Source organism: Botrytis sinoallii (assembly GCF_014898435.1).
Source record: "Botrytis sinoallii strain Bc 23 chromosome Unknown BSIN_001, whole genome shotgun sequence".
In the NCBI taxonomy this organism is placed as follows: Eukaryota; Fungi; Ascomycota; class Leotiomycetes; order Helotiales; family Sclerotiniaceae; genus Botrytis; species Botrytis sinoallii.
Genome location: NW_024066028.1, coordinates 2,636,981 through 2,653,734, shown reverse-complemented (window position 1 = coordinate 2,653,734; position 16,754 = coordinate 2,636,981). Strand labels below are relative to the sequence as shown.

General features: G+C 40.5%; 3 protein-coding genes across 3 annotated transcripts; all 3 read left to right on the top strand.

Moving 5' to 3' along the window:
* Positions 1-4,782: 4,782 nt before the first annotated feature.
* Positions 4,783-5,836, top strand: EAF02_000604 (uncharacterized protein; the record flags this gene model as incomplete). Its single annotated transcript, XM_038896652.1, has 2 exons — positions 4,783-5,176; positions 5,239-5,836. Exons 1-2 carry the CDS (start codon positions 4,836-4,838, stop codon positions 5,834-5,836), a joined length of 939 nt encoding a protein of 312 aa, XP_038763511.1. The 5' UTR covers positions 4,783-4,835.
* A 1,250-nt stretch (positions 5,837-7,086) lies between these two features.
* Positions 7,087-8,538, top strand: EAF02_000603 (uncharacterized protein; the record flags this gene model as incomplete). Its single annotated transcript, XM_038896651.1, has 3 exons — positions 7,087-8,099; positions 8,144-8,411; positions 8,461-8,538. 3 exons carry the CDS (start codon positions 7,087-7,089, stop codon positions 8,536-8,538), a joined length of 1,359 nt encoding a protein of 452 aa, XP_038763510.1.
* A 6,273-nt stretch (positions 8,539-14,811) lies between these two features.
* On the top strand, positions 14,812-15,657 carry EAF02_000602 (uncharacterized protein; the record flags this gene model as incomplete). Its single annotated transcript, XM_038896650.1, has 1 exon — positions 14,812-15,657. One exon carries the CDS (start codon positions 14,812-14,814, stop codon positions 15,655-15,657), a length of 846 nt encoding a protein of 281 aa, XP_038763509.1.
* Positions 15,658-16,754: the final 1,097 nt, after the last annotated feature.

Sequence of the window (16,754 nt, the reverse complement as noted above, 5' to 3'; positions counted from 1 at the left end):
TCTTTTCCCGACGAGACGTTTTATACCTTTAGTTGTGCATAGTTTTTGTGGTGTGGTTGGTGATTTTTTTGGTGGTGCTAGATGCATGGAAAGGTGATAGACGATGAATGCATTAAGCATGGAAAGGGGATGGAAAGATAGATGCGAGAAGAGAAAATAAGAAATCAAATATGAAATACGTTGTTATTAATTATCTGCTTGTTCTTTATGAATAAAGTTTGTGATTGATTTGTACTTGTTGATGTGGTTGGATGAATTGCTATACATACAATATCGACGGAAGTTTCGAGTGAAACTCTCTTTCTTTCCCCCTTTCTTCGTCTTGTTATACCTACGAGTATCTACATATCCAATCCCAAAAATTTCTATAACCTACCTAGTATCTACCATCTACCCATACGACACACCAACCTAGAGGAACAAAGATATTCACACCTTAGTCGTCATGGATGTCGTCGTTGTTATACTCTATACTCAGGGACTCACATTTCATTCCTTCTTTTCATCTACCGCCTACCACCAAATCTCTATCTCCACTCATCGAAAACTCCTCTCCTCTCCTCCGAAACCCCCATCAAAAATCCCGTCAAATGCAATCGGAAATACAATAACTCGACACGAGTACGCCTGTAGAAATAAATACTGGGTATGTTTTTTCTTTCGTGTTTTGAACGGAAATTTGGTATCGACATGTAGATTGATGACCAAATATTGGTAGGAGAGATGTCTGTTATAAGTACTTAGGTAGGTAGGTACTCGAGGAAAGAATCGAGGAATTGGTGAATTGAGGAACTGACCCGTCTTTTGAGAGGCGACTACCTACCTACCTCCAGCTACCTAGGTAGTTATATCAAGGTGCGAATCGAGGTTGAGTGAATATCAAGCAGCGAGGAAACTGGAGAAGAAGGTGAATAAATGTACTCGCATGCAGGTAGTTCCCGTTAGTCTCGCCACACTTTGAGTTTTTCCTTATACTAGGTACCTAGGTAGTGTTATATAAACCCCCTCCCTATAAGTTTCAATATCTATCATTCTACAAGCCGCTATTTTTATTGGATAACAAGGCTCGTCTTTTCTCTCTCGCTGTATCGATTGAGATCTCCAGGTAGGTAGTTATTCAACATTTAACATGTGATTCTCTACCTCTGATCAAGGGAATGCGAATGCGAACGCGAGATGTTGTTGTAGCTACTATTCCTTCGTCTAGTTTTGTCAAAATATTCGTCGCTTTGGATGGGGTCTTGTTGTTGTTTATAAGGAGTAATGCTATCGTTTAATACCTATATATATCAATAAACTATCTGGTGTAGTAAAACGTAAAGTCTATAGAATACATAATCTCTATCAATTTCTACACAACTCAAACGCGTTCAGCGAGTAATAGGATAGGATACGGGGCTAGGCAGATGCATCTCGATTGCTTCCGTTCATGGAAATCATATCTTCTATTTGTTGATGGCAATGATGTTTTACTTTCAGATCTGTAGTTTCTTAAATATCCCATATTGGATAATTTTTAAGAGGAGAATAAATCCAGGAGCCTAGCATCATGTAAGAATATTTGGTTAGTGAATCATATGTATGGCTTGATCATCATGTTGATTTCTACATGTGCTGCTTTGAGATTCATTGAGTAGGTAGTGCCAATCTTTTGAAATCTGTAATTCTGCGGTATTTAAGAACGAGCCATTATGTATTCTAATAATGTAATGGTGCCACCTGCCTCTCGACAAGTCAATGGGGTTTTCCGTCGACTATAAAAGATAGGGACCAGAACCAAAAGATGATAATACGATTTCGAATGGGAGACTGAGAGGTATTGTTTCTTCATCCGTAGTATGAGAGACAATTGAATATCAGGATTTGGGTTTCTCTGAAAATTTTCGCTGTTACTGAAAAACGCATGACACGGTTATGATCGCTGAATTTCTTGTCGCTGTCAATCTCTCTTTTTCTTCTGTGTGTATCTGATATAAATTTCCAAATTCCCGGTGATAACCAAGTAAGATATCTAGGTAGTTGTCCAAACCTTCGTTATGTGAATTTTCTATGACTAGAAAATCACTTGGGTTTACACAGAACGATGAACTGAACTGAACTGAGCTGAACAGGATCCTTGAGTCGACTTTAAAACTGTGCTCAAGATTTGCAGCTTCAGGTAATAGATGAGCAATCTCTTAAATGCATAGGAAGTCTAAAGCGAATAGAAGCTTGAAAGGATGTTCAAGCGGGGTAAATGATATTTTGGGATTACAGATACTATTGGGAAACGGGGAGGATGAGGAGGGGTAATTGGGGAGAATTGGTAGATCATATGTATATATTGAATATAAATAAGTACATTAGTTTTGATTTAGTGAATCAACAAGAGCTAGTCCACACTGCTAGCGATCCATATCTAACAGCAAGGGTCATTTGAAGACAGCCTACTTGCTTTAGAATTCAACATATATCGAAAGTACTGGATTACTTAATCGATAGGTCTGCAGCCAGACGGTCATTCCGATTAGAGAAGTACTCTCCCGCTGATTCGATAAAGTATTGATCTATATCTCATTTTGAAAAGTGTCGAACTATCAGGAAATTTTTAAAACCCTACCGCTATGACTACTCTCCATTGTCAATGGTAAACTCACCATTCTCATTGTCTCCATGTACTCATATCAATAGTTCAAATAACAACAGTAAGAAAAATAACAAACCCAGAAGTTCGGGCTCAGCTAGCCAGCTGAAAATAACACATCATTCGCTGCCGGTATTAGTACATCCTATTGAGGGTGGACTCGACGTCGGAGTTCACCTTAGGTGAGACTGATATTCAGCATTGTAGGATTAAAGGACAGAGGAGGATTCAGCACGGCCTTTATACCACCAATTTTTCTTTTCCATAATAGTCAGAGAGATAGAATTTGGATGATTTAAAGAGTAGAAAGACGGGACTAGGTGAATTGGTGCGAAGTAAATACTGAAGTACAATTTTCAAGTAGTGTGATTACAGCCAAACGAATCAATGCCGAGTTATTTAAAGACCGTTCTCCAGTTTGAAGTAATGTAAAGACCTTAGGAACTTTCGAAGCTACCGCTACAATGGAAAATTGGGATTTGCTTTGTGTCCGATCTTGTTTCCGACATCTCAGTATGTGTGGAAATGCTTCATTATAGCCGTGATTGTCATCTATATCTCAGATAATTGGAAACTAGTGAAACTTCACTGTCAATAAATCGTCGACGTTATCGATCTTAGCCGCTCCCTCTTAACTGCCCTCCGCGTTGCCACTAATCGCATTATTACTTCAGATAATACGAAACAAGTGATGCCCAAAAGATTCGAATCGAACTGGCTTGAAACCTACGCTGCTTGACACTGGTTTTGGTGTAGTTTCAGCGAAGCTGTCTCGACCTCATTAAATGTAGATCCATTGCTTTCATAGCATGGAGATACAAGGAAGGTATGAGTGGGATTTTATATAGCACGTCCATCATTCTCAACAGTGTGAGTTTACGATTGAGGAAAACAGTGAATCGATAAAAAGAGGGGTTGCGGTTGGCAAGTGAATTCCCTGTTCTTGCTCTTCGACCACGCTTTTGACAGTCCATAATAAATACACAACTTAGCATAAATTTTCTAGGCCCCCCATTCCATCTTTATATGCTCCCAGGGAAGATCGTTCGTGCTATAGCTAGCGTGTTCTTTAGCATCTCCAGATAGTTTCGCATAATCCTTAAACGTTGTCTAGGGTGGTTTGAAGGCGCATATTCCGGGGGTGGAGGATTCAAAGAGGAATGATTTAATGAGACCGGCAATTGATTGTAAGCTGATGATAGCTTTCTACTATCCCTCACCTAATCACCACTCGAAACTCTGTTGTAGAAAGGTCATCAATCATCTGTCCATGGCAAAGAACATAAGCAAATGAGGCGTAGTGACCTCTACAACTTCATTCAATCGAAAATTTCAGTCACAATGAAGAGAGGGGTAATCTATAGATATGTTTTGAATAGCCAGAAACGATATTATTAGCACAGCTGACATGATACTGGATAAAAGCAGCCACGAGATAACAAATATTCAAATTTCTATATACTAATAAGATATGAGAGGGTTAATAAACATCACAACCTATCAGGCACGTCATACCAAGTGCCGGGTAAATACTAAAAAAAAGCAAAACCTATGAAGAATAAAGCCATCATTTTCATTATCGTGATCCGTTGCGCGGCGTTGCATGTGATTTCTGCGGGGGCCAAATTTTATCGTACTAGGATAGTGATTGGATGTAATGGTACGATGCAATGAGGCTCTAGCCGAAAACAACCAGCACCCATAGATTAAACTATTGAATTACTTCCACATTCGAATATCCATGTATTCTGACTAGCCAATCATATGTGTTGATATTCATGTGACCATTGCTTGCGATTCTAGTGCTGGAATAATACCAATGACTGAAATTTCGTGAACTCTGACGAAGCGCGAGTCTGATGTCTTGTCATGGTATTGGAAGCTTCAACTTTGGTACGAAATTTAAACCCCCGATAACGGCTGTCCAGCTGTCAGTAATATCCAGGGTCTAAATTTTTATTTGTGGCGCCAATCTGCATGCCAGATTCAGGAGCAGGGCCAATTTTTCATGTAGAGTGAAGATCGTCCCATCAGGTTGCATTGAGTGCTCTCGCCGCACACCTGCATATCAGAAGGTGGGTAAGTGTTTATTATCTAACACCGATGTTCAAAGATACTCAAGGAATGTGCTTTTCTCATTTTCCTTTTGAAGGCGGAGAAGAAATTGGAGAAATTGAAGATATTCATGATTTCGTAGTTTTCGCCGTTAGGAATGATGAATTTATTCATTCTTTTCCTCTTCCTTATTCAAAGCGAGGCAATCACCATACCTGAATCTCCACTCCCCACACCTGCTTCAAGCCTGCCAGTCCAAATGAGAGCCCGTCAAACGACGTCGTTTGGTACACTTTGTGGATATTCAAATGGCGACATCGAAATTCCTCGGACAGCTGAACCTGGATATGCTTGTCGCGAAAATACTATCGATAATTTATGGGGATTTTGCCCAAACACTATAGCTGAAGCTACCAATTGTGATTTTGTTGGCTACTGTGTCGACGATGGCACTTGCTCTACCGGTTGTGGGAGATCTAGTCTGACACAAATTTATTGGTGTGTACATTATTTGACTGTTGGACATATAGCCTGTCACTTGAAGACTGATTTTACTATAGTACAAACGAGATGCCTTATTGCTCAACAGCTTTATTGGTTTCCGAAGAACAAACATATACATATCTCACATGTGCGACATCGCCAACCACCAACTTTTATCTGGCCAATCCAACAAGCAGTTCTGTTTCGACAGTTTCGTCGGCTTCGGGATCACAAGTACCGACGACACAATATTACTCTACCATTGTTGTCGCAACGTCCTCATCAGCTCCTGGTACGCAGTCGACTAGTGCGCAGTCAACTAGTGCGCAGTCAACTAGTGCGCAGTCAACTAGTGCGCAGTCAACTAGTGCGCAGTCAACTAGTGCGAAAGCCTACCAACATGTTGGAGCCATAGTTGGAGGAGTCCTTGGAGGCCTTGCTCTTATTTTCCTTATTGTTATTGCTCTGATCTTCTTGAAACGATATAAACCATCAACTTCACTGAAAGGCGAGAAAGATATCAATGGGGAATCAATAGCCTTTACAGGACCTGTTGCCGACAAAGGCGGATTGCACGAACTTTACGATTATAGAAAAGAGGCCAGGGAGCTTGATTCTACCACCTCGGCAATGAAAGAAATTCGGATTGAAGTCCGGAGTCTTGAAAGGGAATGAGACAACAAGAAGAAATACTGCTGCGGTTGAATTGGATATAGCGCCTTGATGCGTTCAAATAAATCACATGTGTTATAGGTCTGAAACTATTCCTCAAATGACAATCATCTGGCGACATTATCTCTGATTTGGCCATTTTTTATGCAAGGGAGGTATATCGCTCGCAGAACAGTCATCGAACGGATATAGATCGAGGCATGTTGATAATGTTATTGTCCCCTAGAGCTAGAAGCAGCGGAACAAAGCGATGGCGACATACCTGCTTTAAGCAATTTAGGACTCTGCAGCCAGGAAGTCAAACCATCCAGAATTCTACCTGCTGGAAGGACTATTGGTGGTCGATAAAACCACATTGAATCCATCCATCGAAATGTTGATAATGTCGACGTTGAACTTCTCACAAAATCCTCGGGTTACGCAGAGGTGGACGGACCTTTCGAAATGCACCATTAATTTGATTGGACAATATGTAAAGATGCACGTGATTGAGCTTAAGCATTCTTTTGTTGCATGTCGTTATTCTGGGAGAAGTTTTGCGAAGGATTCCCAAAACCGCCCGAAAGGTTCCTCCCAAATTCCCGGGATTCCCAAGACCGCCAGAAACAAGTTCTCTACCCCCATCAATAAATACTTCACACAATTTGGTCCGCAGTGATTCGATTGACTTATTTAATAACTCTTGATCCAACACCTAGGTATTCCTATCAATTTTCATATTTTACTAAATGATTTGATTATGGCGAAAATAATCTCTGCTACTTGATCGTCAAAGTCCATTCTCAGATTTTATCGTTCACTTCAAGCGATGGGAAATGTTGATTTATATGAAGTCTAGGCTAGCTTCTTCTTTTTTGCATACCCTTTTCCTTCTCTCGAAAGCAGATGTCACTAATACATCTACGTTTTATTCGAAACTGCCAACCATGGAGATCAGTCAGCCTTACCTGATTCTTTCGCACAAAGCTGATTCCGTGGAAGCAAAAGTTTGACGTAATGGCTGAGGCTCTGTACAATTTCCCCCTCATAATGGAAGTCGCGATGCGCAATGTATTTGTGTATCTGTTGTGAACAGGTAGGTAATCTGGAGTACGACTACCAGATTCAAATTTGCTATTTCCTAATCTGGATCTCTTTGGGAATATATGTGTAGGAAGAAAGATTCTTCAATCCAAAAGTCCCTCGAGTTTAAATGCGAGACACACTCACATTTATGGTCTTCTCTTCAATTCCTATCGCCCAATCCTCGAATCATGGCTTCAAGTCTCACAGTATCTCTCGTGGCAGCTTTTCAAGCAAGCATGGCTGTACTCCTGGTGATATTCTACGGTGCTCTATCGGTATACATGAAGCTTCTCGATAGCAAATCTGCCAAAATGATGTCCAAAATCTCAGTCAAATTCTTTCTACCCGCACTGGAATTTGTCAAGATCGGCAGAGAATTACATGCTGGAGGAGGCCATCGTTACAACGTCATTTTGGTGTGGGCATGCTTAACACATACGATTTCATTCTTGATTGGTGCAGGTGCTCATTTCATCTTCGGGATGCCAGATTGGATTACCGCAACTATTATGTTCAATAATACGACAAGTTACCCTTTAATGTTGATTCAAGCTTTAGATCAAACTGGTCTTTTAAATCCGTTACTTCTAGAAGATGGAGGAACAGGATACAATCCAGTCGAACAGGCAAAGTCATATTTTCTTGTTTACTCGGTTCTCTCGAGTTGTCTGACATTTGCCATTGGTCCTCGTATGATGGATACAGAATTTGCAATTGATCCGCCCGATGAAGAGGATCTTTTGTCTGCACTCGCACAGGTACAACAGGACAGGGAGGGTGAGAGTGAAGATGATAATGAAAGATTACATTTTCCGACCGAACACACGAATCTTCTTTCGCCTCCGCATCGACCAGCAATTTCTAGCAGATCTACCTCCTTTTTCCCATCGAGACGTGCTTCGGCTACTATGACACCTCCTACACGAGATACAAATCGAGCAATCGCATACGAAAGACGTCCTTCCTCTATTATAAGTAGACGAAGATGGTTTGAACTTAGTGATCGAGTTCGATGGTGGTTACTTTTCTTTTACGACTTCTTGAACGCGCCTCTTCTTGGTGCCATAGCCGGTGCAATTGTGGGACTATCACCGGTTCTCCACCGAGCATTTTTCAACGAAACAGTCGACGGGGAATTTTCACAGCATGGCTCACTGCATCTCTTGAAAATATTGGAATTCTATTTGTCTCTCTGCCCGTCGTAGGTGCAGGAGTATCACTCTACTCAGCCGTTACCAAAACTAGTGAAAAGGGAAAGGGTAAGGAACCTACTAGCACACCCTGGTTTACAACTTTCTACGTTCTTGCAGTACGATTCGCAATTTGGCCTGTTATTTCTACGGGAATCATTTACTATTTGGCGAAAAATACAACTTGGGTGGGAGAGGATCCAATGCTTTGGTTCTCGATGATGTTCATGCCGTTAGGTCCGCCGGCTGTTAAACTTATCACAATGGTAGAGGTCAGTGATGCTAAGGAGGAAGATCAACATAAGGTTGCTAAATTACTCGCGGTAAGTTTTATTGGTCTCTCATGACGAATAGTAACTAATTTTCAGAAAGATTTCGTATGCTATATCTCCAGTCATGTGTTTTGCGGTGGTAGGAAGTTTGAATGCATGCCAGGCGGCAAAAATTTGATGGTTTAATTTCATGACTTTTTCGCATGCTCATGTCATGGGTGGTAAAATGCGGAAGAATTTTGAAGCTTTTGAGGAGCATTGTCAATGTGTGCGAAATATGAAGTTGAGATGGTTTTCAAGAGGAACACCGGCATACAAAATACGCTGCTTTGCATCTTTCATCAAGCTATTTGCATTTTATCATTAGATCTTGATTTTCTTCATACTATAGCTTAGATTTTGGTTCGTCAAGAGAATTAGAACTTATGGCGCCTTGTTTTGACGTGTGAATGCTTTCGCGAAGGGTTTAAGATATCATATCCCTTTACATGACCTCCGACTATGTGACGAAATTATACGGAACCTGAGTGGAGTATCATTATGATGGTGATTAATACAGCTTCAAATATTTGACATCGATCGGGACAGTAAACAAAATCAAAACAGTATCTCGCCACAATAGTATTAGTTCCATATCACATTTCCCAAAGTCAACCCTGATGTACCTGTTATTTCCTAGTATTGCTACAATACACACACATACACACGTACATAAATATATTTCTTTCTCTTTTTTTCTTCTCTTACTCTTCTCCTTTCTATAGAAGAAGGAAGCAGTAGAGTCGGATCTAGCGAATGGAGATTATTAAATTCATACACACACACTCTCTCTCTCTCTCGATAATAGAATATGGAAATATGAAAATATGGGTAGATTTTAAATACTAAATATTAGGTAGTAAATGTAAATATAAATGTAAATCCAATTGTGATTCTTTGAAGTTTGATATGTGTATCTAGATAAGCTTGAGTGATGTTTTGAATTTTTGGTGATTTTGTTTATTTATCGATGTTGTGTTTTGTGTGGAGATTTGTATGGAAATTTGGATTGGGAGATGGGTGTGGGTATGGAGAGGGAAGAGGAGGGAAGGGGAGGGTGTTGGGGTGTATTGAGTGCCGGTCATTTTAGGGTTTGTGATTCAAAGAGATAATGGAGGGGTAGATAATGCAATAGGATGGGGTGGGATGAGATGGGATGGGAGGATCGTTGAATAGGTATTTGCTTTATAGAGGAGATTTGCTCCTCGCGAGATATATCATATGCATACAAAGTGTATATAGTAGATATATATATACCGCTCAGCTCTCTAGACCATAATATCAATTTGATATCTCATATCTATCCAGCCAGTGAAATCCATCTATCCATTCATCTACTCCATATACACTTACCTACTTCCTATTTATCACATACCACACATACCACACATCTCACTCCAGAGCAAGCAATCGAGCAATCAAACAATCAAGCAAGAAATCCACAAACAAACAAAAAGCAAAGAAAAATGACCCCTAAAACTCCCTCCCCTTCACCCACTCCTACCCCGCGTACTACCAACACGAATTCAAATTCGAACTCGACTCCCCACCTCCATTTTCGACACCCAACTCCTTTCTCTAATTTCGAGCTGGGCTTACCGTGGCATTTGATTGGGGAACGGGGAGGGGGTTATTGATAAAGGAGGAGAACGGAGGGGAGAGGCAGACATGACATATTCGCTCTGCAGGTACAGGAAAGGACGGTGGTATAGATGTGTAATTTCTGGATTTCTTTGGTGTTGTATTCGAGATGAAGAGGAGAGTTTTAGTTCTCCACGCTGATAATTCATATTCCTGTGGTATGGTGGGGGGGGGGGGGGTCTCTTGGCTAAGAAGAGGAAGATGTAGGTAGTTACTTTTAAATGTTCCCCGGATACGTGAGAAGAGTTCTCGAGTGCGAACTCTATAAGCTTGGAATTTATATGATGGATGTGGAGCACTCCCATTCAGTTCAGTTGATGTATCTTTCGATATGTCGAAGTTTCGCTTGAAGGATATACTATTGCGGAACGTTTACCTTTTATTGTGTACCGAAGAATCTCTTCATGAAGTGTCAGGCTATAGATCTGTTGCATCGAGAGTAAAATCTTCTAATGCGATGTGATTTTTTCTTATATGGAGCTTTCCATCTTCTTGTCATAATTGGTCTTATCTCGCGAGTTTCATAGATAACTTTTTCAATATGTGTTGACCAACGATTTTGTGGTGTATGTTGTTTTTCTCTTGGGGGACCGAAGAGGGAGGTCTTCACTTCAAATGAGATTCTTATTTTCTTGACATCACTGGATTACCTCTTTCGATTATTGTCCCAAGTAATTAGATTTCAGATATGATTCGTACAATTTACATGATACTTTCACATCACATCAACCAACTAAAGAATGAAAAGCATGCAGAATAGTCTCAACACAAAGCCCAGATCTGCTTGTGATCACTACCCACTTGGAGAAATGATTACTTGATGTATACCATACTTTCCGTAGATACCCGGTCCTAAAAAGGTCGAGAACTCATGAATGAATGGCAGTCATGGGCTATGATTATTCAGTCTCCAGTTCAACAGCAGATAGTTCTTGATTCCGGGATCAATAACATACGTGGTTTGCAGTGCATACATCCCAGGTATAGACCAGGAGAGTACTTTTGATTGATCAGTAAATTTCAATATCCCCTGTACCATAATTCCAAAGGTTCAACGGCCAGCGAATAAAGGGAAGGTCTGAAATCAACACCTAAGACTTTGAGCATTGACTGCCTAGTGGTAATGCGGGGTAAGACATGGCATCTCAGGAATTTAGTTGAACATTAAGTTTGGGGAATTTTGTTTGGGATTTTGTTGTCAATGCAGCTTTGTAATTCACTCCCTCGAGCTTGCAAGACGTTGTTCATCGTGATCGTCAATTCTAACCGGGTAGGTTCGAGATTAGGAATAGTTTGCTTTTGAGAAGTTCGATTGTAAATTACGTGAATTTCACGTAGCTACCTTGAGAAATGATGAATTTTTTAGGGAACAGGAACTGGGTTGATATTTGTACTCCGAGGATACCGAAACGTGAAAGAAGAGAACCGATTTGTGTTGAAGAAGCTTTGTTATCAAAAGCTGAGTAGACAAACCCTTATCACTTGGGCCCCGGGAGTATATTCTCAAAGGCCATGTTGCCAAGTTGACATTGATGACTTTACACTAGAATCAAGTCATTAGATATTGAAGTAATTTGAAGGAATATTATATGAACAAAAGCATGACTCAAACTCTTTACGCATGAGATAGACCTAACTAAGAAGCCTCATGCTTCGAGAAGTAGTGCTCGATGGGACCCTTGAAACGTAAGGTTTAAGTTCTTTGTACAATAGGTCAAAGTCAATAAAACAAACGGTGCTCATATGATGATTCTAGTAGTCCTATGCTAGACTCTTTATAATGCACTCAACTCCATTTGCTTGGATTCGGAAACATGCCCACGTACCGATTGTCCTAAGGTTGATACCAGAAATACCTTTCCAGGTCCGCAAGAACTTTCTTTTACGTGGAATACTTGGCATGAAAGTATAACCGATTTCTTTAGGTTCAATCTCGGAAGCAAAAAGATGTGCAGATAAAGAACGTTGCAACTTGGTTGGTGTCAGATCATGCGATGCTTAATAGGCGTGTCACGTGATTGATTGAACAAGAACAACACACAAAGAAGCCTCCCTTTCATTTTATATCATATCAACTCGGACAGAAGAAACTGATCATGCCGTTGTACTTGAGACCCTTCAATTGAGACAATATTGATGACTTCATCTAAATTCTATTCCCTTTTTGAAAGGATTTGCTACCTTTTTGGGGGGGGGGGGGGGGCAAGCAACATACTTCAAAGCAATGATTGGATGGCTGTAAAGTGCCTTTGTTGAACCACGAGAAAACGAGGGATTGGGGAATCGAAGCTTGCATCCTAGAAATGGAAGCTTTTATTTATCGATGTGGATTCCTGCAATCAGAAGCCATAGCACCACTTTAGAGGGTTTCTAACCTCGCATTTCGAACTTCGGGTGGCTTCCAAGTGGACACAATTGATTCGTCACAACATTCAATTGTCGCTTCGCCTCCACTCACAGCTTGCGGTTGTCTCGGAAAATGGCAATCATTGACGAATCCAACATTGATCTTCTTGGGGTCCTTTGATGATCTTGAAGATCGAATGGGTTATATGGCTGACATATATGAATTAAGGAGTTGATTTCCCTTGTTGCTGTTTCAACAAATTGGATAAATGCGATGCCCATACAAATCTTTCCATTCCTTTCTTTCGGCCTTTGCTCTCTACATGAAAAATGACGATCATTCGTCATCATGAACAATGCTTTTGATAGCAACGACCCAGAAATTGACAAGAAAGCTTAACACATCATCCAAGGGAAAGTATATGAAGTACATGTGCATATCTAAGAGGAGCTTCATCGATTGGTGCTCCGTGGAGGAAATCCACCAAGTGTATGCAAGATTATCTTGTCCAGGAGTGCGAAAGATTCCCTGAACCACTTAAATCTGGGGAAAGGACCACTAAAGTATGTAGTGATTTTTTTAATAGATACCACACGGCAGATGTAGAAAAGTGGAAAGCTAAGAAAAGGAAGGGAGCGATTCCGGTGATGAGACGAATGAAAAGACGATATGTTGTGTAAAGCTTGACCTTATCCAACCTTATTGAAAGTTTTGATGGTTCTTTGAAGTAGTTGCTGATCTCCATAGGTAGTTTAGCAATAAGATACAACTCAAGATCAAGCACTGACTGGTGAGTGTATCGACCCCACGGAGGATGGGAAGATCAACGCTGTTAGGGATTATAAAGATGGGAATGAACGTGGATATGCATCAATAATCTATCGCAGTCGTACGTAGATGATCTGATGAAGAGTGGAAGTACGAGTACATAGAAGTCATGAGAATTATAAATCTGATGTTATGATTTTCGGATGATGCCGTCCGTTGTGATAATCATGCTTCGGTAACGATTCTTTGCTTTCTACGATAATGAAAAACATAAGAGACTCGCAGATGAGTTCATGTTCATGGGAAAGTTCGTACGATTAATCGTACTGTACTCTGTAGTGTATACGAGCAATCACGCAATGATACGCAATACGACCTAGATGATCCAGTAAATATGTCGGTAGTTAGATTGAACATATTAATAATCCTTATTTTCTTTTTGTTTCTTTCTATTTACTTAGATATCATTCGATCTAAGGATTCTTCTTTACTTTAAAGGATCGTCTATTCAATAAATAGATATATTAGTAGATAGATGAGTACTAGATAGATACTAGTAAATAAATATTAAATGAATTAATAACATAATAATAACAACAATAATAATAATAATTATAATTATAAAGATATAAAGTAAAGTATAACTAAGTTGAAATATAAAGAAACATGATTATATATTACAAGCGACTAATTGATGAGTTATTGCTCCAGCACCTGAGGACATCTACCTACTTATTACTACCTACTCATCCTCAGACATCGCACGGAGATGGCTTCCTTGAAGTTCCTTGTCAAAGAACGACGTCAGATCCAAATCGGGTTTAGCCTTCCAGATTTAGCATCCTTTAGTATGATTTTCTTTGCGGGGAAAGCCTTAGCGGATGTGAGCTAGACAGGGATTATGAATGTTAGCTATTGTTGCTGTGAGTGTGAGTGAATCACCTTCACCCCTTCCTCTTCCCTTTCCTTCCCTTCCACTCCCAGATTCATAAAGTCGATCGGATCCTTCTCTCTTACCAATATCTTATATATCATGAACGAATCTTCTTATCTTTTCCCTCCTTCCTATCAATTCAAACTAAATCACAACACTTTCTTCATTCCTCAATAAACAATTTCTACTTCATACCTTCCTTCTTTCTACCTTGCCCCTCTAGAATTATCTCTCTTTTTCATACCATCAATTCTACTTCATATTGTAGAACCTCAAATAAAACTATACGCTTTCCCAAAATTCCATACGAAAGTTCAAGTTCGTACCCCACACACATACACACACACAAACACACACCACACACACCACACACACATACACTATAAAGCCACCAACCATTGGGTAGTAGGTGACTTCAACGAAGAAACGAAAAGAAAGAGAACAAAGAAACTCGTGGGAATAGCTCCGTTGATATCAATTCTAAGTAAACCGAACTTCATTTTATCAACGACAAAGAAATCCTTATCATACACGATCACAGATCGAATATATCAGCATCCCACCCATTACTCCGAAGCTGAGAGAGCAGCTTACGGCTATCTGAAGAATCTCTCATTCGATTCTATACTCGCCTAGATCCAACAATCAAACCATCAACATCACCGACGTGATATTCGACCAAATAAGTTTCCTGCCTCTAAAGTTTCGATCCAAACGCAGATATGTCTTCAAACGGCAATAGCAATAACGGTGGCACTACACCTCCAAACGAATCCTCTCGACCTCGTCGTGGTTCCATCACTGCACAAACATTCACCAATATCTTTCGTTCAAACAGTACATCTGCCGGAGGTCCGGTCGGTCCTATTAGCACAGGCGCATCTCAAGATCATAAACGAAGAATGTCAATTTCTACACTTGGTTTATCTGGTGCGGGTGCATCTCCAACACAATCCTCGGCGTTTCCTTTTGGTTGTCGACGTGGTAGTGTATCAACTACAGCTTCTGAATCAATTGACGAAAGTGCCATTGATGATGAAGATGGACCTTCTAGAGGTACACCAACTACACCTTTTGCACGTCGTATGTCATTTGGTGCTCAAGCACTTCGAACAGTTCGTACGGGTAATGGTAGCCCAGGCACAAATGGTAGAACTCCTTCTTATACTACTTCTACATTATCCCCAATTCCAGCAGGTTCACAAGGTGGTGGTAGAGTAACCCCACCAGGAACTCAGTCTCTACAGGCAAGCACGCAATCAAAACCCAGAACTCCCTCTGACTTTGCTTCTTCTGCTCGTCCAGGTGAAGGCGGTTTCAACTGGTCTGAGCAGCTTAGATCTCGTGCCGAGAGCCAAGTCTCTCAATCCCAACGTCCGATCATGTCAACCTCTCCCCCAAATAGTCAAAGATTCAATGTTCCAATGCATGAGCGAGCCAAGAGTATTGGTGACGCCCCAGCTCCACCCACTTCCGTCATTCCTCCTGTCGCGGCACCAAAGCCAGCTCGAAAGCAACCAGATGCCTTCCAAGAACGTATTTTGAAGGGTGATTTCTACATGGATTGATTACTATGAACACGCACACAAATTTCCTTTTGTCTTTTTCGAGCAAGAGCTTGAAAATGACCAGGAGTGGATCTTTCAAAGTTATGGCGTTTATTGATCAAATCATTAAAGGAACAAAGGGATTTCTTTACAACTATGGGTTACAACTATGGGTTACAACTATCTGCAATTGCTTTCGCTACAATATAACATGGATACGGAATGTCGGATCTGCAGAATTGGGATTGAACAGACATAATGAACGATGGAAACAGAAACAATGAAAATATCCACAGCTCTAGAAAGAGCAAGAAATGGAAAGATTATAGGATTGGGTGACCGGATATCGGAGTGTACGCTGGACGTTTCATTTTCGAAATTTATTTTACTTCTTGGTTGAGGTTCAAGATGCTAGCCATAAGGCTTACTCGGCTCAGAATATGCTCAACGGAGCAAACGATACAAGCAAAGAAAGAAATACTGAGCAGACTGGCGCTCTCGGACAGATGTGTGAGATGGAATACATGGATGCCTTAAAAAGATCCAGATTGATGATTGATGAAACTCTTTGTATTGCTGGCGCTTGTACTTCGCTGGGACTGTAGGCGGATGATTCGACATGGCTTACTTGCTTGCTTACATGAATGAACTGAAACGAAATGTTGTTGGGATTGGGAATGGGATGGAATGTTTAGTATATGCGTCTGAGCCTTTTACGCAGCTGGCCTTCTCCTTTTCCAAATTGTACTTTACATGAACAAATTAGCTAGCTGTTCTCGGTTGACTTTCACAATGTCGGCGAGCGGATGGAATTCAAAAAACATGTTAAAATCAAACTCAATCTTGATTTTAATTTCCAATTGTGACTTTTATCCCGACGTATTGATTAATTGTCCTGGCACATTCGACAATGTACTTGGTGTGTGTGTCCTCATCTTCGCAAGCTTTAAACTGTTTAACTATTACAAGTCTGCCTACCTCCAGAATTCAAATAGCCGAACATATATCGTACTACTATGTACTAACCCATTATAATAACAATGGATGGAGGCAAGCCCCCAAACCCTCATTGCTCGCTGCGCTCGAGAGATTTGGTAGATGATTGGATGGGTGATGAG